At 34.2% G+C, this 22,582-nt stretch overlaps 1 protein-coding gene across 2 annotated transcripts; it reads left to right on the top strand.

The window, feature by feature from the left end:
• Nucleotides 1-662: 662 nt before the first annotated feature.
• LOC125075064 (serine/threonine-protein phosphatase 6 regulatory ankyrin repeat subunit B-like) lies at nt 663-19,867 on the top strand. 2 transcript variants are annotated; one of them, XM_047686639.1, is made up of 10 exons: nt 663-899; nt 12,032-12,147; nt 12,308-12,462; nt 12,968-13,100; nt 13,641-13,823; nt 14,426-14,531; nt 15,402-15,542; nt 16,650-16,741; nt 17,901-18,050; nt 19,057-19,867. In XM_047686639.1, exons 2-10 carry the CDS (start codon nt 12,037-12,039, stop codon nt 19,375-19,377), a joined length of 1,392 nt encoding a protein of 463 aa, XP_047542595.1. In that variant the 5' UTR covers nt 663-899; nt 12,032-12,036; the 3' UTR covers nt 19,378-19,867. The 2 variants fall into 2 exon arrangements, with proteins under 2 accessions (XP_047542595.1, XP_047542596.1); XM_047686640.1 differs by lacking the exon at nt 663-899 and adding an exon at nt 11,926-11,944.
• Nucleotides 19,868-22,582: the final 2,715 nt, after the last annotated feature.

Genomic DNA, 22,582 nt, shown 5'->3' with positions numbered 1-22,582 from the left:
ACATAATTGTAGAGACCTTTTCCTAGAGAGTTATTAAAATCTCTTGTTGGAACGATGTTCTTAAAAGCATAAGCTTACTTAAATATATATTTTTTTTATTTCATCATAATTATTTAAAATAATATATATCGAAGGAAACTTCGTTCCATTTGGGTGTCCCACGACATATCTCGTTTTTTTCGTATAATGTAGTCACTGTTTCTTTAAAGAATATTATTGTGAATATTCATAATTAAATTTATAGCACGTAAGCGGACGGGCAAATGGCTTAACTGATAATAAGTAATCATCAGTGTCCATAGACATTGGTGGCGTAAAAAAATCATTCCTATACTTCACCAATGCCCCACCAATCTTGAGAACCAAGATGTTATGTCCTTCCCACCCTTCAACAATACGATGTATTGCTGCGTTAGAATATGTGATAAGTGGTGGTACCAACCCTTACAGACTTACAAAAGTCCCTACCACCACGTGGTGCGACTTAAAATCCTTAAATTGTAATGTTTCTTGAGTTGTAGCCTAAATAAATATAAACATTTAATTTAATAAATTTAAATATATAGAAAGCCCGAAATTTATATCCTTACCTTTTAATCGTACTTCGTACTTGGCAAGCGGCCATGTTGGCGTTACTCCAGGCATGGCTTCCCCGATGCCACCACAGTTGACGCTTTACTGCTTTAGAATATTAACGTTACCCAGTTTGTTTAACATTCAATTGAAAGCCAAAAAGAAATATTATTTCATAAATCACGATAGAAATCAGATATTATTAAATTAAATTCAAACGTCATATTCAAAGCGCGGGAAAAATTGCGCGCTTTCTGTTTATACGATTAAGAACAAAGGCTTTGTGTCATTCATCCTTGTGTTTTGGATACTGATTCATATATCAGGTAAGTTAATTAATTTTAATTAAACGTGTATATATTGATAACATGTTTTTATTAAAATATATTATTATATACTAACATTTTTACGGATATTTAGATTTTTATGTCATAGTTTTCCTTATTGTTATAGAAATCTATGACGACATAGAGCTTACACAAAGAGGTCTTATAGAAAATATTGATCGAAATATATTCGACCCTATTTTTTTAATATATTTTACTTGTGTTTATTGATTGTTTTGAACACCTGCATTGTTGTGACTCCATTCAATATGTGCAATTCTGACGTCCAAGCAACGAGAGTGCGGGACATTTGCGTAGAAATGTCATTCGGTTCAAATTTATTATGTTGTTCAAAGTCTCAATTCGTTTTGTTTTTTTAATTTATAGATTTATGTATATGACTGTGATCTAAGTTATAAATCATTATTAAAAAAAAATATGTCAGCCCTTCCTCTTTTTTTTATTCGTATAAATACCGAATCGATTTCATTTTGGTAAGACAAATGTAAATAGTAATGTTGAGTTTGCCGATGTCTTTACGTAAACAGAGATGTTATAACTTATGTTTTATGCCTTTTTGTGATTTACAGGAATCATTTAGTAACTGCTTATGATATTTGAAAAATATCATTAACAGTACACTGCTTATAAATCCATGTACAGATAAACTATCACATATGAAATGGTATATTTAATTAATATATTTATTTATATATCCGTAGATGCACTTACAACATACATTCAAAGCATTAAAAAAAAACTAACATAATAATTTGATATTTAATATGCATGTCAATTACGAGTTAACAGTATTTCCAAATTCATAGATTAAAGGCTACAAAATATAAAAAAGTGAATTGATTTTTAACTGAATATAATTGTTGTATTAGAAACCGAAAAAGTTTTTTTGTTTATTTAGTCGCCATCTTTATTCCAATTGGCATAAGTTCATCATTAGATGAATTGATTATTAAATCAACCGCTATTAAACTTGTCACCTGACAGTTATTTGTCAGTTACGATATGAATTTATGACAGTGGTAAACACTAATAAAAGTTGTCTATGATTTTATGCTTACTTTAAAAAAATAACTATAATAATTTCACAAGAGTTACGGAACCCTAATCCAAAGACTATGCTGACGTACCAAACTAATGGAAGCTTCCCGGGCGGTCACCTCACGAGTTTCCTGTATTAGCCTTTCAGTGCCTCATTGTTTTAATTTATAATTTTATTAATTGTAGCATTATTTTAATCACTCTTTATTCCCACTTCGAGAAAAGCAGTCGTTAGTTATAATATAATTATTTTATTAATATAATATAAATTAATAATTGATATTTTCTTCGACCCCCTGCCTGCTGCAAACCTAATTCAAGGCTGAATAATTTTAGTCCAAAGCTCAAAACATAAACAATTGTGATATTTTTTATTGCAAGTTAGCGTGTGCATGTAGAATAGTGTGCGTCACAATTACAAAGGCTCTTTTATAAACATTGAAATTACGCACACAATAATAATGTCATTATAAATATTTCTTTCTTCACTCACACAGAATGAAAACACTTTTTTAAATACGTATACATCTATAATAAAGCAAAGTGCATATAAAAATATGTACTTACGCTAAAGATTGACTGTCAATAAATTCATATATTTAAATAAACTGCCTAATTTCCATGTAGTGGCGTAGCTAGGTGGGCAAGGGCCCCGGTGCATAAAAAAAAAGAATCGGGCCTTCACCCCCTCTTTCCGCCCCCTCTTTAACTTATACAGCCCTTCAAAATAATAGATAGGCAAAAATATCTTGTGAGTATGGTCGTGGTTATGGTAGGTAGCTTCAGGAGCTGTTGGCTGACTCGCTCTTTTCAAAGTTTAGGTAAGTAGACCCCCTGAGTTCCGGGGCCGTGGTGCACTGCACCACCTGGTCCTACGATAGCTACGCCACTGTTTCCATGCAAAAGTTATTTTAGGTAAATCCGTATTTTATAAAGTCATTATTTGATAATATTTACGATTTTGACCGTTGCTTCGACTAACTTGCACTCGTGATAGCAAGCGAGTAAGAAATTGAGAAAAGCCAGTTTTAAGGCAGTTCATCATATTTTAAGATTGACCTAATCAAAAACGTATAATATTTTTTTGAACTGCTATCTATTATTTGCGTCTATACACCCAAAAATAAGTGGGACTCGAGCTGTCTGAGATAGGCCTAGGTTTTCCTGAAAAGACCTTAGCTATCGGGGACCTTCCGATCGGTATCGAAGACGAGTATCACAGAGGTTTTATTGCCTAAAAATCCCAAAAAACCGGTTAGCACCGATTAAGATTAGTGTCATAAACTGCTCCTCAAGAAGAAAGGAGTCCTACGACCGGAAGCCGGATAATATCTACGTATAATATTGACGCGCGAATCGTATCGAATACCTGTTTATTAATAAATTTATAAAGGCATAGCAACGCGCGCCAAGCATTAGCTGGTATGTCATATAATATTAAAACATCTTGATGTTATCATCGTTTTTAAGAGTACGTCATTGTGACGTCACAAATGTTGAATTACTTTTCTCCAAACTCACATGTGGATACTAATAAAGAATATTTAGAAATAAATTTATTATTCATTAGTTTTCTAGTTAGAGAAAAAGAATGAACGAAAACTGTAGGAATGATATCTCATGTTTCTTATATAAAGGAGTCTTCAAGAAGTCTTACCAATATTTATTTGAAAATAAAGTAACTGTCTCTTTTTTGAGTTTTGTCAATTAAAATAGAACAAAATCGAAATATACTTTATTCAAGTAGGCTTTTACAGGCACCTTTGAATCGTCATTTTACGAACTAGATTAAGTGAAATGCCACCTCGGAATGTAGATTCTACCGAGAAAACTGGCAAGAAATTCAGTAGTTACTCTATATCAACATTTAAAATACAATGTTATGTTAGTTTAATATAATTATATATGTATGTCGGAGGAGCAGGATGCCGAACAGTTGGGTTCGGGGATTGATCCGACATTTGGAAGGCTATGTGGGCGTCCAATGGAGATATACACAAAATAAAACGTATTTAATATCGGCTAATCACTTACAACTCCATTCGGGGTGACCCGCACTTAAAAGTAAATCAGCCATCAAACATTATTGCCAACTAAGCAACAACAACTACTCGATTCATTAATTATCCAAATCAATAACCAAAGTAACCGCGCTCCGATATGTATATAATATATACATATATCGTCATGACATAAGGAGCCGAAACGTGGACACTCACGACAAAGCTGGCCCACCGGGTTAAAGTCGCTCAGCGTGCTATAGAAAGGGCTATGCTCGGAGTATCTCTGAGGGATCGCATCAGAAATGAGGTGATCCGTCAGAGAACCAATGTCATCGACATAGCCCACCGGATTAGTAAGCTGAAGTGGCAGTAGGCCGGGCCATATTTGTCGTAGAACCGATAACCTTTGGGGAAAACGTGTTGTAGAGTGGAGACCGCGTCTCGGCAAACGTAGTGTAGGACGTCCTCAGGCACGGTGGAGTGACGATTTGCGCAAGATGGCTGGCAGTAGCTGGATGCGAGTTGCCGAAGAAAGACCACAGTGGCGTGCATTTGGAGAGGCCTATGTCCAGCAGTGGACGAATGCGGGCTGATGATGATGAAACTATAATTGTGCAATCTCAAATTTAATTATATAAAAATAACTATGCACTTCCTCAATTAAAATTATATCGGTAATATTGATAAATAAAAAAAAAATATTCCACTCCAGCCTTAACCATGGGGGTGAAATAGAAAAGTGGCCTATGTCCTGCCTCGGAACTCAAACAACACAAAATATTTCATCGGAATCGGTTCTGCGGCTTAAGCGTGACAAGGTGACTGTTACTTTCGTATTCATAATATTAGTAGGAATGTATATCATAACATATACTTGCCCTTGTGTGGGACGCTACATGCGTTGACACGTTGGCCCCGTCTCATATCCGAGAAATAATGTTAAGAGCCGATGCCGCTGCCGAAAAAGCTGAACGATCTAAACATTCGTGTCTTATGTCAAATTACTTTTTTGTTCCCATTTACTGTCAAAGCACTTGACTGTCGAAATACTTTGCCCTTGGAGTAGTGGTGCAAAAAGCTTCATCAAAAGTATAACACTTATAAATTGCCTCCACTGGTGATAGGCTGGTTGTTTTTAGCCCAGAGGATCGGAATTGCGATTCAACGGGGAAATGCTGCTAGCATTCTTGCCACCATTCCACACGGATTGAAACAGTAAATATTTTTAATTCATATTTGTATATAGAAGATGTATTCAATACATATATTTGGTAAATATATAAAAGTCATATCGTAAACAAATGCGTCGTACAAGAAAGAGATATAATTTACAAATTCAGTTCATTAAAATCCCGCAGGTAAACAGGGCAGATATATTTGGATCCGAATCGAGTGCGTACTTGTAGCTACGAGTTTATAAACAGACGCCTACGTCGAATTTACGTTCGCGTGAATTAAAACTTGTTTTTGTAACTGCATTCTTTGATTACGAACAATATACGTATCGATTGGTGGTAAGGCTTTGTGCTAGCCCGTCTGGGTAGGTACCACCCACTCAGCAGATATTCTACCGCCAAATAGCAGAACCCAATACGTGTTGTTGTGTTCCGGTTTGAAGGATGAGTGAGACAGTGTAACTACAGACACAAGGGTCATAACGTCTGAGTTCCCAAGGTTGTTGGCACATAGGCGATGTCAGGAAAGGTTATTTTTTTTACAGCGCCATTGTCTATGGGCGGCGGTGACCACTTACCATCAGGTGGTCCATTTTGCTTGACAACCTACCTATAATATAAAAAAAAACACTCGTGTAATGCAGGCCGTATACGATTTTTCATTCCGTGATTTAAAGCGGATTCCAGTTAACATGACAGTGTATTGCTTGTACATGACAACTCTAGTCTCAGGGCCGGATCTACCATATGGGTTTTTGGGCTTCAGGACAGGGCCCCGTGGATCAAGGGGCCCCGTGGATCGAGGGGCCTGCTAAGTCAAGTCAAAGTCAAAAATAGACGACAATACGAAATATGTAATTACCTAATTTTATTAAATTAAACAGATCGTGTGGTTTGCAGCCCTGCGAATCTTGCAATTAATCAAACCCATTTAATTCAAGTCTACATTCAGGTGTGTATATATAGGTGTATATCTAGATGGGCCCCTAAGTAGTATTAGCCCAGGGCCCTCTAAACTCACGGTCCGGCCCTATATAGTCTAGTTTGTAACGTCATATAAACTTGAATATATGATGATGTAGCACGACTTTAGTCGGAAACCAACCGGCAGGCGGCGACGCAACAATCTATTGATATACAACTCCGTCAATCCTAATAGATCGTATTCTAATTTATCTTTCTGTTTTCTAAATTTCCAATTTGCTTAGGATAGCTAATGCGTCGTCATGCAAACTTGACGATGTCCTGGAACGTGACTGGTCTTTATTAATGACGCTCAAAGTAGTCTCTATCGAACCCCAGGATCTTGAGGGAAATGTATGCCCGTGAGATAAAAACGGATGTCTGAAATAGTGGATCTTATTTAAGCAAGTCGCACCATTGATTTTTATTTCCTATTATCCCACCGACCGACAACGATAATATTGGTCTGTATATCTATATCTCATATCTTGTGAAAGTTAGTAATCATTTTTCTTTTATTGAAATTAGCATTAGCAGCCTGTAAATTTCCCACTGCTGGGCTAAAGGCCTCCTCTCCCTTGAGGAGAAGGTTTGGAGCATATTCCATGGTGGAATACACATGTGGCAGAATTTCGTTGAAATTATACACATGCAGGTGTCCTCACGATGTTTTCCTTCGCCGAGCACGAGATGAATTATAAACACAAATTAAGCACATAAAAATTCAGTGGTGCCTGCCTGGGTTTGAACCCGAAATCATCGGTTAAGATGAATGCGTTCTAACCACTGGGCCATCTCGGCTTTGAAATATAGAACAATATTAGCCAAGAGTTTACCAAAAAACACCACTTGCCGCTTGGTCTATGAGACAAAAAATTTTATGATCTCCGGTTTATATAAATGCAAGTAGAGGTAAGATTCAATCTTGTTCTTACAGAACAGTTCTACCGATTAGAAAGTAATGCCAAAGAAATCCAATGTATTTCAGTGATTACGAAGATTTTCTTAACTATTAAACGCGAGATAAACACAATTAATTCATGAATCCTATAGTATTCCAGTCATTAGTAGTCCCACGTGCGTTTTTATTCAACATGTGTTTATCAACGAAATATTTGACTAACAAATTAAATGTGTTTTCTTATTAAAAATTTATTGCTATAACGCCATTCTTCATTGACCATACATAAAAGACATTAGGATAATTTCATAGACAATATTAATATTTTTATTAACTCTGTAATTAGACATACATCAACCTACATCATATACATTAATTTACTTGGTACCAACAATAATTTAGATACTACGTAGTATAATGACCTGAAATTCTGTTTAAAATTTGGTTTTTAATGCCAAACAAAGTTATTTAGTGTCAAGGTTCCGGTCAAACAACTGGGCTATTTCGGGAAGCCATTTCTCTCCTCCATTTTGTTTCGAATACAGTCACTGAGACTCGGCGTGTTCAATAAACTTTTATCGTTTATAAATTAACTTATTATACATACATTATCTATAATAACATTTTATTTAACAAATAATAAATAATTTTATTTAATTAACATTGTGTCAATATTTTTAAGGAATACAATCGATTTAATTGTAATCTAGTTTAGTTTTTTATTTGGAAAATAAGGCCTAAATTGCTATCATCGCTTTTTTATTTTATTTAAATTTGTAAAAAAATAAATGTTTTGTTAAGAAATAATTGAATATATTGCTGTAAAAAAAACTTTTTGCATTTTTATTATAGTTAATAGCTAATTGTCGGTTTTAAATCCAGTTGATTTAATAGCTGTTATTTCCCTCGATAATTATTGATAAAATTACAGATGTATAATCCGATAATGTCACATTTTTTATTTGACATTAATAATGGCAATACTATTATGACAGCACATTTGAAATGACGTTTGGGTTTAAAACACAACAAAGAGTACACATTCACTGTAAATAAAATACAGGATCCCTACAGCGATAAGGCTGCTTTTGCCTTAATCAACTGATATACAGTACTATGATATTACTATATTGTGCTTGTGTGCAAATTAGCTAATATCTATACAACTAGCCAAGACACAAACGGAAACAATCCTGGGACAGAATTGTCAAAAATATAACAATTAGTAAAAGTGGTAATTGTCTTTGTCTAAATTTCATTGTCTATTACAAGTACTAATAATATTTGACAATACGCCAGTACTAATTATTTATATATAATGTAAATAGCAGTTAAATAATATATCAACTCATTAGTGACAATAATACAAGGATTAACGGCTTTCCGGGGCAATAAAGAGAGTGTTTACCGCTCAAATTCCAAACTCCGAGCAGTTACTGACATATTCTTAACGGGAAATAAATCTTTTTAGGTCCTACCTGAGATTGAATTTGATTTCAAGACCTTGTTAGCTGGTCAATAAACTAACGAGTTCAAATCACCCACCCGCTAATGTATGCTTTGTTTATGTGGATATTTCCGTTTCTATAGCAACGCTGTGCAGTTGCACTTACATCTGACGAAAGACGTTCGTAACCTTGAATTCACATAGGAAGTGCAAATACTAAATAATAATTATGAATTAAAGCCGATTCTTGAACTATTTCAACATTGAAATGTTTATTTTGTTGAAATTATAAACATAAGTATAGATATAAGAGTATTACATAAATTATACAGTAGGTTAAATGCTTACTCTTGCAATAAATAACAATTATTTATTGGCTACTTTATATTTCGAATTAACAATTTGATTAATGTCTACTGGAATCGAATGTTTACTCGGTGGTATCGATGATAGAGCTTTATGCAAGCTCGTGTGGTTAGGTTAGGTACCACCCACTTATTACCATATTCTACCGTCAATCAGAAATACTTCGTATTGTTGAATTTCGTTTTGAGGTATGAATGATCGAGTGTAACTATAAGCACAAAGGTCACAAGTTAGTTCTGACAGATCCACTTATTTTGTATTAAAAAAATATCAATTCGACTTACTATCGAACTAAGGAATTTATTATCTGTGTTAAAAACGATCGGAATTTTTGGCGGGCTTTTATATAAAGTGACATTTGATGAAAATAAAAATGTCCACTTCTATTTGATCGACAAATATAATTCACAAATTGTTAAATTAACGAGTGTGACTTCTTAAAGAATATTAAAATTAGTATTTAAAATACCATAAGCTGTAGTTTACGATCTGTCGGTAGATATTCACATAAAAAAGTTTTCAATAATATGTAGCTATCTAGTGAGGAGGCTCATTAGATAAAACGCTCTAATAACATTGGGGAAAAATAATTCCTTACTGGTGAAATTAAAGCAACACGCAATCGACACAAAACAAATGATAAACAAAACACACGTGGCGCCATCTATTATCCACGCTAAAATAAACGATCAAGGTTATTGGCCTGTACGACAAAATTGAGAAGGTCCCACTAATTATATTAAATCTTCCGAAGCTTAATATCATTTGGAAATGGTTGGCGTTCATCCAAATTGGAACGATATGTGACATTTCATCATGATCTCGGGTTTCCCGAACTTTAAACCTTTGTAGGAAAATGTTTTGATTGATCTTTTCTTTTCTAGGTTTGGTTAGGTTTTGGGACATTTGTTAATGGATAATGAGAGATGACTGTCTCGCTGGTCTCGTAGCTAGCTTAAGAGAGTGAAGTGAAGTGAAGGGTCAGGCAAATACTATTGAGTTTTTCTGTTATGAAATTCTCAATAACAACCCCAAATTGGGAATTTGGCAAAGTTAACACTGCTACTCAGAAGTACTCGTTATTTCCATTCCATATCCACATTTCCCATCCCGAGAGTACACCTGTATTTACGCGCACACGTGAGCAACATAGGGTTCGCGTCAACACCTATTTAATTGAAAACATCGTGAGGAAACCTGCATGTGCTCCTGTTCCTTAACCGCATGGGAGCAGTGGGGCGATATTCGTTTCAAACCTTTTGCTCAAACGAAGAGGAGGCCTTAGCAGTGGTATAGTTACAGGCTGTAGTAACATACCATTAAAAATATTTTCAATATTAACATCAACAAATTCATATGATATTAAATAATAGCATTTGCATATCTGTGGGATTTAGTTAGGTTAGTTTAGGGATTTAGTTTATTTACATTAAGTTCATAATCATATCATCATCATGATCAGACTGTGACATTCCCCTGGACGTAGGCCTCCCCCAAAATACTGCATAATAAGCACTAATAGCACTGCTGTGGTATCATGCAAGATTCCCATAATTATATACGAATAAAAATAGTTAGCGCACAAATCGTGAAATATGTAGGTGTTGAAATATTAACGACTAAGCTTTAGTTTAACGTGATGTCACTCGCTGTTTTAGTTTGGCGTCACGCTGGTTGGATTATCGCCATCTTTGTATCGATTTTCTTAGCATTTTTGATCACGAGCTTAGTGATGAGAGATTTCCTCGAACGATCATTGTAGGGTCGCCAACCTTTATGATCTATTATGTCTTGTAATAGTGGTCACGTATACCTATTATGTCTTTCTTGTTGTGAATCTGAACCAAAAATGGACTTAAACTCGGAACAACGCCCTTTGTATATCATATGCTTTTAATCTATCTTATATTCGGCTTTATGAGAACATATTGTAAATTAATTTAGGACCTAGTTATTAGTATTTTATAGACTAGTTGTAACCTGCGGCTTCTCTGTTGTCTTAGGGACTGTTCTTCAGGTGTTATGGAGAAGAAGAAGAATGAAATTATTGCCTATGTACTTGAAGCTCAAGCTTGTTTCCAAATTTTGCCAAATTCGGTTCAGTGGATTGGTCGTCAAAAAGTGATTGATAGACAGTCACTTAAATAATCGCATTTATAATATCAGTATAAAAAGTATTTTAAATAAGCGTGTCCAAACGCGTGGAGCCCATCGCCAAAACTACTTGAATTTTAATATGACGATGACGATTTTCCATCACGAAAGTCAAAAAGGAGACAAACTATTTAAACTTTGATGTATGATAAAAAACTTGGTTCGATCCAAACTGATTACAGTTATTCCATCGACAAATACACTTTTGCCGTCATAGAAACCACAAAGATAGAAGACAGCGTAATAGCAAACCTATCTTGCAGAAACTGATCGAGCCTTTCCTAAAAAATTAAAATCAAAACATTCCTTATTCAAATAAGCTCATAAAAGCACTTTTGAATCGTGGTGGTGAATGCGAATGTTACGTCTTGAAATGTAAACCTACCATCGAAGAACCGATAAAAAACTCAGTAGTTATTCTTTTCCGCCATTTTAATTACGGAATAGTAATACCTGGATAAAAACACAATAAATGTAGACATTCAAATATGACAATATTATAAACACTAACAGCTTATGTAGCAATTGAAACCACATGTTTTTGTCCGCATGATTGTTACACAATCGAGACACTATCGCCAAAAAATAGGTCGAAGCACAGGCGTGACTTTGGCGTGTATGAGATGCGATGTTAGGTGTTTATTATTATTGTTTGTAATTTTGCAACGCAATACAAACAGACGTGGTGTCTAGCGATGCTTTTGTTTTCGATACGAGTTAGTTTTATCTATTCATAGTTGTGTACGCCACGTGTCTGTACTAGAACTCTTTGTAGATTTATATTTGTAAGAAATAGATCTATTGTAGGCGATTGTTACGTTACTTTTAATGTCTGTCAGTTATTTCCAACGAGAAATGTTAAATATCCCTTGCATCATCAATGTGCGAAAGCTTGGGTATAAAGATAATTTTCAAACTGTTTTCCAAAAAAATCCTCTTTTTTTAGTACAGGAGTAAATGTATTATATTTCGATTCGGTAAGAAAGTCTTCAAATGAGAGGCTTTCCAAGCCCAACTGTTAGACATTAACAGACTGTTATTAAACTTTTTTATATTTTTCCCAGTGATCATGCCGTCCGAGGTTATAACTGACAAGTCCTTGCAGCGTGAACTAGCTGACTCCATCATCCGTATGGTGCCATTGGATGAAATACGCATACTGCTCGCTTGTGGGGCTAAGGTAATATATTTTTATTCTACAGTCTAAGAATGCCAATCTTAGAGAAGTATTATTTAAATATTTTCGGCCTTAGCGTGATTGGCTTCCTTAACATTAAAAAATCTGATAGCGAAGGAATAACAAGTGATTTTTGTCATGTAAATATTTTTTATATGTTCAGGTAAACGAGCCCGTGACCCAGGGCCTACGTCCACTGCACTACGCAATCTGGCAGAGATACTTGGAGGCGACAAGGCTTTTGCTTGTCCGAGGCTGTGATATTAACGCTAGAGACGATTGTGGTTACAGCGCACTGCATCTATCCGCTGAACACGGGTAAATGTCATCAAGACTATTTAAATTTCTTCTAATCGAAAGAAAGAAGAAATTGATCAGTATGATATATCCATCTCACTCTTAAGTAACAAGTAATATTCTTATTCATTCCAACACTCCAGCTTAGCTTTAAGTGTGATAGAAGTTTGAACAACAAAACCCCAAGAAAAAGATTCGCTATGGAACCTTTGACTTTCACATCATCGGGGTGTCGAAAAAGTATTGTGCTAATTACATATATTATATTAGTAAATTCACATTCACGTATTTAAAAAAAAACATTGGTTTGTTCACGTTTACCTCCGTTTCAAAACTGTAATTTTAAGTAAAATAATTTAACCCTCTTTAAATAAATCTATTTGCATTTTCATAAACAAAAATGTCTCTTACCAAACCGTATAAACCACAATTTGTGGCAGCGGTGCTTCTTGCTTGGTGTGGGCTTCGCAATCTGATAGTTATCTTGGAAGTTTAAGTTTTTTTTTTATATATATATCTCATCCAGATACAAGGAGTTAGTGAAGCTGCTGCTGGAAAGTGGAGCAGCTGTTGATTACCGTCCAGATACCGGCGAGGAGTTTCCTCGCACCACGCTCTGCGACGAACCTCTCAGACTTGCAATACGTAACAAACATTATGTAAGTATCTTAAGTAACATGTCCATTTAGGCTTAGAAATATTTATTTATAATATACCAGTACAAAGATGCCATATACCATATTTTATAAGGGCCGTCTTAACTCATTTAGGATCCCCACTGCGCACGATTTTTTTCGATCTTGATCGTATTCTTGAATAATATTTACATATTTTCTTTTCCGTAAATTGGTCTTAGTAAGCCTCCTCTTACAACACGAGTAGTGCGTACCAGTATCATTACTGAAAAAGCATTTGCAGTACAGGCATTTCGCGGGCAACATCCCACAATTTGGAAGTTAGAAATGTTTCCAGTCCTGTACCTCGGCAAGCACGTAAATCCGTTGATCCTGAACCCTTTTCCGGTCGTGTCGGCTTTGCTTTATCATTGGATTATGAGAATAAGGGAATAGAGTGCAACTTAAACAAATATGTCCTTTGTTTTTGGTTGCGGTGGATAAAATTGAGCAATACGATATCATAATCATGTTTTTTTAATCTTTTTAGCTTACCATATACCTAAATAGCGCATATTTTTCTAGGAAGTCGCCCGTCTTCTTCTGGAACACGGTGCTGATCCAAACAAACGTTACTTCTTCGGTTCAGAGATCAATCTCGTCTCGGATCCAGAGTATTTGGAGCTGTTGTTGATGTTTGGAGCCAATCCTGACTCCAGGGACAGAGCTGGCCTTACTCCGTTGATGAAGGCTGCTAGACAAAGAAAGGTAACATTTCGCCAACCAAACTAGTCATAACTAAACAAGATTACTTGAAGGAAAGCTCTGTTAGCTCTGGGTCTATATCTCCATGTATACACCATCCTGTTAACAAATATCTTTGCACTAAGATATATTTAAAGAGTTTACTATTTCACAAGGTAACCCAATCGGTGTTAGGGCTTTCTGGATAGGTTGGTACCTATCCAGAAAGCCTACTAATCACATTCTACCGTCAAACGGCATCACTTAGAATGTTGTGTTCCGTTTTGTTCTAGTGATTTAGTGTAACTATAGGTACAGGGGACTTAACAGCTTAGTTCACAAGGCCGGTGGTGCATTTTTGATATAAAGGTTGGCTTGTTCAGTGATGGTTTGCCGATGGTTACCACTTACCATCAGTTGGCTTATTCGCCAGTCTATTCTAAAATATATTACACTGAATGTCGCATTTCGCTTTCAAACATTTAAAAATCTTATTCTGTGATGATTTTTTTTTTCTGATTTAAGCTTAGTTTTTTTGGCCAGTGTGTTACCAAAAAGTATTTGCATAAATTTTTCATTTCTTTTACACATATATTAATATGTATGAGCCTCAACTTTATGTTCAGGGTATCGAGTCAGTGCTGATGCTGATCAGCTACGGAGCGGACGTCAACGCGATCGCCGACGCGAGGAATGACTACCGAACGGTCATGCATTACGCCGTTTTGGGTGGTGAGATATTCATTTTCAAATATTATTAATGAAAAATGTTTAGTTAAAAAATAATACCAACTAAAGTAACGCAAAGTGAACAACTTCCACATTGAATTGCTGCGAAGTAATTAGTCCAGATCTTGGACAGTCTATGCTGTTTACCTATTATGGCGTTTTGAATATCTGCGAAGTTGTAATGGGAACTTTGTTAGTGTAATTACTGTAAGCGGAATAACAATAATTTTATATCTAAAGATATACTAAGAACTGTCTATATAGCAGAGGAAATAACGTGGAATATTTAAATCTGAGATTTGTTTATCTTTACACCTTTTTCGATTGGAATCGAGTAGGTATAGAATCATAAAATAAGTTTACCCTGTACAAGATAGCTTGGTCTTTTTGACAGATGTAATTTTATCTGATCGACATAACTTTGCAATGACGAACACATTATTTTCTTAATTTATGATTTTAAAAATATTTCAAAATTATAAGTATTACAGAATACAAAAGTTCCTAAAGATTTAAGCATTATCCGAAAATTTTAAGACTTTTTCTAACATATATTATTGCTTCAAAGTAAAATTTAAATAGAAGCACTGAAAATAATAGACGCTTGTACAATGTTACATCGGTCGGACGGTAGGAAGCCGAATAACAGGCAGAAACTGCTACAAATATCGATTACAAAAATCCTTATTAAAGTCCCTTTGGTTGGGGTCTCTTTGGCTAGTGGTTTGAGTCTCTTTAACTGGTATAACTCCTTTTAGAAAAAACACAACAAATCACTAAGCACAGTAATCTACAATAGTTACATAAAAAAAAATGAATAAAAGATGAACACTGTATCGCTTCAGGATTTTCTAACCCTCATTTTTGTTTCAGGCAGCACAGAGGTAGTGAATCTCTTGATCAAGCAAGGGGCCAGAGTGAACTATGAATGTCCGGACTTGAACAAGCCGAGTCCATTAGACCTCGCGATACTGAAGGGGGATGTGGCTATGCTGCAACTACTGTTATCAGCTGGTGAGTTCCTTTTAAAGAATATTAGCAATTTTTCTATGATTCCGATACTATGTTATAGAATACACTATTTTTTATGCACAAAAATACTGAGGAAAACAAAACGTAAACGCGTAAATACAGTTTACGCGTTTATTTTTCCTATCCCCTCCCTATTTGCTTTGACGGGGCTTAAACGAAAACCAGGTGGCCCACTTTTAAACAAGCGGTGTCTAAACTGCTACCGCTAAATAAATAATATTTTTTTAATCTCAATTCGAAAACACTTCGTAATTGTCGAAGATAATATTTTATTAAACACATCAAAATAAGCACCCCCGTCAACACGTTGTCAGAGAACCAATCCACCATAAGCATTCCCAAGTGAATCAGCCACTACGCGATAACATTCTTTCCATACAATTTACATGTATAAATGTCTTGACTTAATTATTTAGTTTTATTTAACTGATTGTTTACTATACGTATACTAATTATTAAAACGGCATGTGTTCGATATATCGAAACGTCTAAAATCGGATGTCGTAGGAAATCATCGATTTGATGTTGATGGGTAACCGTTTTCCCCACATCTGAAAAACTGTGACTCTTTCGGGTACGTCAATGCATTCAAAGTACGATAACATAAAACGCATAAAACATTCGTCCTAACTCCTATCTCTTTTTAACTTTACGGTAACCCGACTGTGAGAAAAAGATGAAGTGAATGTGAAGCCGATTTCGGTTTCATATTTGTTTCATCTCTTTCTCGCAAAACGTACAATGTAAAGTTGAAAAAAGACAGGGCGACGTCTAAAATCGGATGTCAACTTCGATATTTAAACTATATATCCGCTAACAACCAATGTCACAAATATTGGTTATCGCCCATATCTAGTTGCTATAGGGTTCCCTCTCATACGTATCCTTCTGGCATACTGTCAATTAATATATACTTACTTATCAAAGACAATGTGATTTAGACATAGACAATTTACTTACTTTTAACTAATATAATGTATTCCTAACATTACACACAATTCATTACCGGATATATATTTCATAAGTATATTTAAATATTGTTAATTCTGTAACTTTAAATGCAATAAATATAAAACCTTTCAATTCCAGGAGCTCAAGTAAATTCATCCAGCTCGGTTATCGGTACACCTCTACACGTGGCCTGTTCAGACAACATATCGAATAGAAAGGAAATTGTTAAGGTAGATCACTTACCTATTTTAGCTGAAATGTCTACTAAACCAATCAAAATCAAAATATACTTTATTCAAGTAGGCTTTTGCAAGCACTTTTGAATCGTCATTTAACAAACTATTTAAAGTAAAGCTACCACCGGTTCGGAATGTAGATTCTAACGAGAAGAACCGGCAGGAAACTCAGTAGTTACTCATTTTCAACATCTAAAAATACAGTCATGTTAGTTAAATACAATTACATATGTATGTTATGTCTCCTGCCTGGAAGTCAAAGAGCATTAACTCTACGCTTTTTTATCATTAATATTATCTTGTATCGAATAATATGCCTTATTCAATACAATCCATCTACATAAAACTTATAGCAGAATAGTCGGCGCGTTTCAGAGATGGTTTAGTGAATGATATTAGTACATGTCCACGTGGTGTAACCCCGTCTGTGTAGATACCACCCATTGATTAGATATTCTACTGCCAAACAGCAATACTTACCTGTGTTCTGGTTTGAAAGGTGTCTGAGTATATCTACGAACGCACGGTACATAACATTTTTTTGGACTATTGGTAACTCCCAAGGCTGGTGACGCATTGGCGATGTAAGGTCAATATTTATTACAGCGCCAATGTCTAAGGGTGGTACTTACCATCAGGTAGTCCATTTGCCTATCAGCCTACCTATTACATAAAGAAGATTATAATCAGCTGCGTGTTGCAATTATCAGCTTTAAATGTAGATTTTCGTCTTTTTGTTAAGCTTGGTTTAAAGGCCACTAGTAAATAGCATGTTACTTTTTTTTTTTTTAGCATTAGCAGCCTGTAAATTTCCCACTGCTGGGCTAAAGGCCTCCTCTCCCTTTGAGGAGAAGGTTTGGAGCATGTTCCGCCACGCTGCTCCAATGCGGGTTGGCGGAATACACATGTGGCAGAATTTCGTTGAAATTAGACACATGCAGGTTTCCTCACGATCTTTTCCTTCACCGCCGAGCACGAGATGAATTATAAACAATGAAAATTCAGTGGTGCCTGCCTGGGTTTGAACCCGAAATCATCGGTTAAGATGCACGCGTTGTAACCACTGGGCCATCTCGACTCTTTAGCATGTTACTATAATGCTTTTTAAAAACGTATATAAAATGACATAAATATTATTTCTCGAAAATTCTAGATCCTTCTAGAAAGTGGTGCAGATCCAAATCTAAAAGTGTACAATGAAGATGACGGCGCTCAACTGCGACCAGCCCTAGCGGAGTACCTCGCCAGTAACACGGAGCCCTGTGCGGAGACTGTAGCCCTGTTGCTTAGATATGGAGCTAGGGTAAGTAATTCTAGAATCTTCTTTTTAACCGATTGAAATACGTCACATGCTTTCTACTATGTGCTTGTCTGGTTTGAATAAACCTACTCAAAATTGCTTTATTTTTCACTTCCCACAAAAAAAAACCGCATAAAACTAAAAGTCTAGTTTCGATTACAAATTTTATTGAATATTTACTAATTATATGTTATTTACTATCAAAAGGACATCGGACATAAACCCACATAGAACCTTCTGGCATTCTGTCTGTCTGTCTGTCTGTCTGTGTGTATATATTTTAGATATTATGGATCTTATCAGTATAGATATATTTACTCACGAAGGCGCCAAATTATCGTGATAATCGTAGTATCGTAATAATCGTGCATTAGTGTGAGTGACGCTCGTTCTTAAAATTTTTGTCTTTGTGTGTGTAAGACGACTAAGAATTAAAGACAGCAAAAAAACGAAAATTACATTCTATTTTTAAAATTGATTTAATTAAAATTATTGTTAATTTATCGTGAGTAAATAAATCTATACTAGGAGATTCCTATTCATTACATTTATTAATTAACTGGCATAGATATAGTCGTCGTTTGTATGGTGTGGAGTTGGCGTTAGAAAACCCATAGTATGTAAGATAAATAAATGAAATATGTGTTAACGCTACAGTAACTTTATTGTTGGTAACGCAACATTATGTACTGACTATTGTGATTCAATTTAAATACGTAAAGATCGGAAAACACTCATCATGATTGTCTGAAGAAATTCTCAGTTCAAAATTTGAAGAATATTTTAAGAAAATAAAGATATCGTAAATAATCCTGCAGACTTTTTTACTAACAAATTATATTCGATTTTCGAGTTGTTAATCTTGCACCGTAATGACAATCTTCTGTATATGGATATGTAAGTGAATACTTCTTAAACGATTGGGTTGAAAGTTTAGACCCAATAGGTTGTCTGGACGAAATCTGAACGAGTAGCTAGTATACATACATAATTACATATATATTTACAGGTGATAATGAAAACCCAGTTCCGTGACCCGGACGGCATCCTGAACCATCTCCAAAATGTCACCTCTGAAGATTACGAACATATATTCTTCCGTCTCCTAGAAGCCGCAGAGGCCTTCGACTTATGTATGATAAAGAGAAATAACGTTCTGGAACCCCATCAAAAACAGCGCTTAATTGAAAGTGCTAAGACTCCAATTTCCTTACTGGCTCAAGCGAGAATATATCTGCGTAAATTCTTCGGCACCGCGCTCGTAAACGTTGTTAAAAAACTAGAAGTACCGATAACTCTTCACAGTTACTTACTTTTTGAGTATAAATAAATTCGTTGGTAAGTCTAATTCTTGGCATTATTTTACATTGTGGCAGAACGTCAAATTCTTTTGCCCATTAGTTAAGTTTTTATTCAATGTTGGTAGCTGTCAATGTCACCTCGCGTAAAGGGGTAATTTGTACAGGGATCGAATGAAGGGACTTTATTGATTTTTATGCAATCTACGGGCATCGGAGATGTAGTTCCGAAGAACTAGACTTTTAATTGCTGTCAGTTTGTATGCTTAAGTAGTTATAAGGTAATGATGGATTACATAAACGTTTCGTAGAATTATGTAAAACAATATGTTGTATGACTAGCTTTGGGTTGTTAAGGTCATTGTTTATATAACGAATATATAATTACAAAATAGAAAAATATTTTTTCAATCAATAGTCATTATTAGATTTTTTTTTAATAAAATTTAATAATGCTTCGATAAACAAAGTTAATCTTGAATTACTATGTTATATCTTGTATGTCGTGTTATATTCAACGAATTTCGAATTGATAAAAATTTTGCTTTTTATTATAATATAGTTCGTATGATTTTCGTAGTCTGATTTTAAAATATTGTGATATTTTGTGATACACTTTAGGTTAAGATTTATGTTAAATATCTCGATGTATTGCAAATACTCATTTATTCGACTGGGTTATATATTTTAAATAAACTAAGTTTGTGTGTGAATGTATTTTTTTTATTTTAATTTCCTCTGTTCTTATATCGTAAAAAGTCATTTTTAAAAACATTCTTTAAAATAATATAAGCAATCTTACTACATAAATTGAAACTTTTTGTTTATGTTATGCTTCAAAATATTATAAAGAAACACGACACATGGAAATTCAACCACGAGATTTTACAGTACTGAACGCAATCACTTGCAGATATATGCTAGAGGTACTGAAGTCGTGGGGTAAGATGAAACCACGATAAAGAGTCGCCGAGAATACTATCTCATTATGTTTTTATTTATTAGCTCACCAGTAAAATAAATAAATAATAATAAATAAAATACTTACTAATACCTCGTAATACTGACACATATCTAGTGAAGAACTAAGTGGTATCTTAATAATAGTTTATATTGACATTCAAACGAGACAGGCAATTTACGTTTCGCAGTAGTTAGTAGTAGTCAAATAGAAACTAGCAGTTATTATACAAAAGAGTTTGGATAAATTATAGAATATCATAAAATTAAACCCTCCAGTTCCAGAGGAATCTTTATGAAGTTTATAGTTTTACAAAACCGCGCCAAAATTATCGTTTTAAAATAATATAGTTTGTACTTTATTGGTACATTTAATTTCAATGATAATGGCAACACTGAATATAACGTCAAATTTCATGACTTGTCAAAAACTACAATTTGTTGAAAGCCACGCTCAAAACATAATAAAAGAACTCAGGAGTTTAAATTAAAAAATATTCATACTATTAACAATGGCTGACAAGCAAAAAGTTGATTTGGGTTTGTTGGAAGAGGACGACGAATTCGAAGAATTTCCCACCGAGCGTTAGTATTACTGCGTCGTAATAAATAGAATACAGAATTGCATTTTCATTTCATCTGCATACATCTATTTTTACAAAAAAACATTTTCACTGATTCCTATTGGAATGGAAAAATTTACAAACGAATGCAACTTTTTATATCTATAAATGAATAGGCAAAGACATAACAGTTCAGTACCTTTTTCCGGTATTCTTTTTTTTGTTGATACGTATTAAAAAGCTTTAGTGTCAATTTAAAATCACTAGAAATACATAAAATATAAATGTGTTTGACAGATTGGGGAACAGAAGACGCTGATGACGAAGATGTATCAGTGTGGGAAGACAACTGGGAGGACGACATCGTTCAGGACGACTTCAATCAACAACTAAAGTATGTTTGAGATTTAACCTTATAACTAATAAATTAAAGTAAAGATGAATTTGGTATTGTTGAGTTAATTCATCAAATAAAATATCTTTATCCTATTCCAATCACAGAAAGAGTAAAGACAATAGAACAACTTCAACATTGAACTTACATGGTATCAGTGTCGAGATAGGCTAAGCTGACTATTAGTTTAGTTGAATAGTGTTGTATTTATAAAAATATATATTAATTGAGAACTGTGTGTGGTACATAGTATTGGACAATTAGCAAATTTCATAGAATAATGTTTATCTAATTTTTTTAATCTCTACTCATTCTTCTATTGGAATAGGTTACTTTAAAGCTTATTTACTTACATAAAATCAATGTTAGTTGCTCAATATGTAATACAGTATCACTCTTAAATGTGTACAGTAAAAATATTTGATTTTATCATTAAAAGTAAAAAAGACTGGCGCAAGAAGTGTTACAATCCTAAATAAAGGATTTGGTCAGGAAAGATTACTTACTCTAAATTCATGAAAATTACAATTATTAAAAGCATTGGGATAATCTTTACCTAACATCACCTTTTTTTTGTTGATCGCTATTAATATTGCACTAGCAGTTAGGATTAAACCAAATCTATTTTTTTAATTTTGGGTAGATTTAATTGCATATTCAGACTGGTGTTCATTGTCATCTGAAAATGTTTGTGTTTGTAATGAGATAGGAAGTTGGTTCAATGGTGTAATCAAACACCTTCCATTCTTAAATACTGAATTAAGACTTTTTATTAAGAAAATGTAAATTAGCAGATGTCAAATGTCCCACTGTTGAGCGAAAGCTTTCTTTCCTTTTAAGATTTGTAACTTTATTTCAACATGCTGCATACTAAAACATATTTCCAGACAATGTTCTAAAGATAAGTGGACTTTGAATAAAGCTTGTATTACAATTTTTATATGATTAAATATATACAGCATACATTTTTTTTGTTACAGGCAACAACTGGAGAAACTTCGTGAACAAAACATGAGTTAATTTAGGCATTCAATTTTAAACTGTCTGTCAGTTAATATGTATTTTCCGTTTATTATATTCATTAAGTTAAGCTGTGGTACAATTAAATTAATAAAGTAAAATATTATTTCATTGGAATGTTACCCTAAAATTAAGTGCGTGAAAAGCTTGTGCTTAGGGGATGATAGTAGGTTAAAGGAGTCAACATTGATCTTTGATTATGTTTTAGTTGGTGTACCTTCTATTAAACAAGTGAGGCTTATTGTGTAGTATCCAAATTTTAATGTTTTAAAGATAAACTATACATAAAAATTATTTATA

Source organism: Vanessa atalanta, chromosome 29, assembly GCF_905147765.1.
Source record: "Vanessa atalanta chromosome 29, ilVanAtal1.2, whole genome shotgun sequence".
NCBI classification, from domain to species: Eukaryota; Metazoa; Arthropoda; class Insecta; order Lepidoptera; family Nymphalidae; genus Vanessa; species Vanessa atalanta.
The sequence above is the reverse complement of the archived record's forward strand: the minus strand, read 5'-3'. Positions and strand labels throughout refer to the sequence as shown.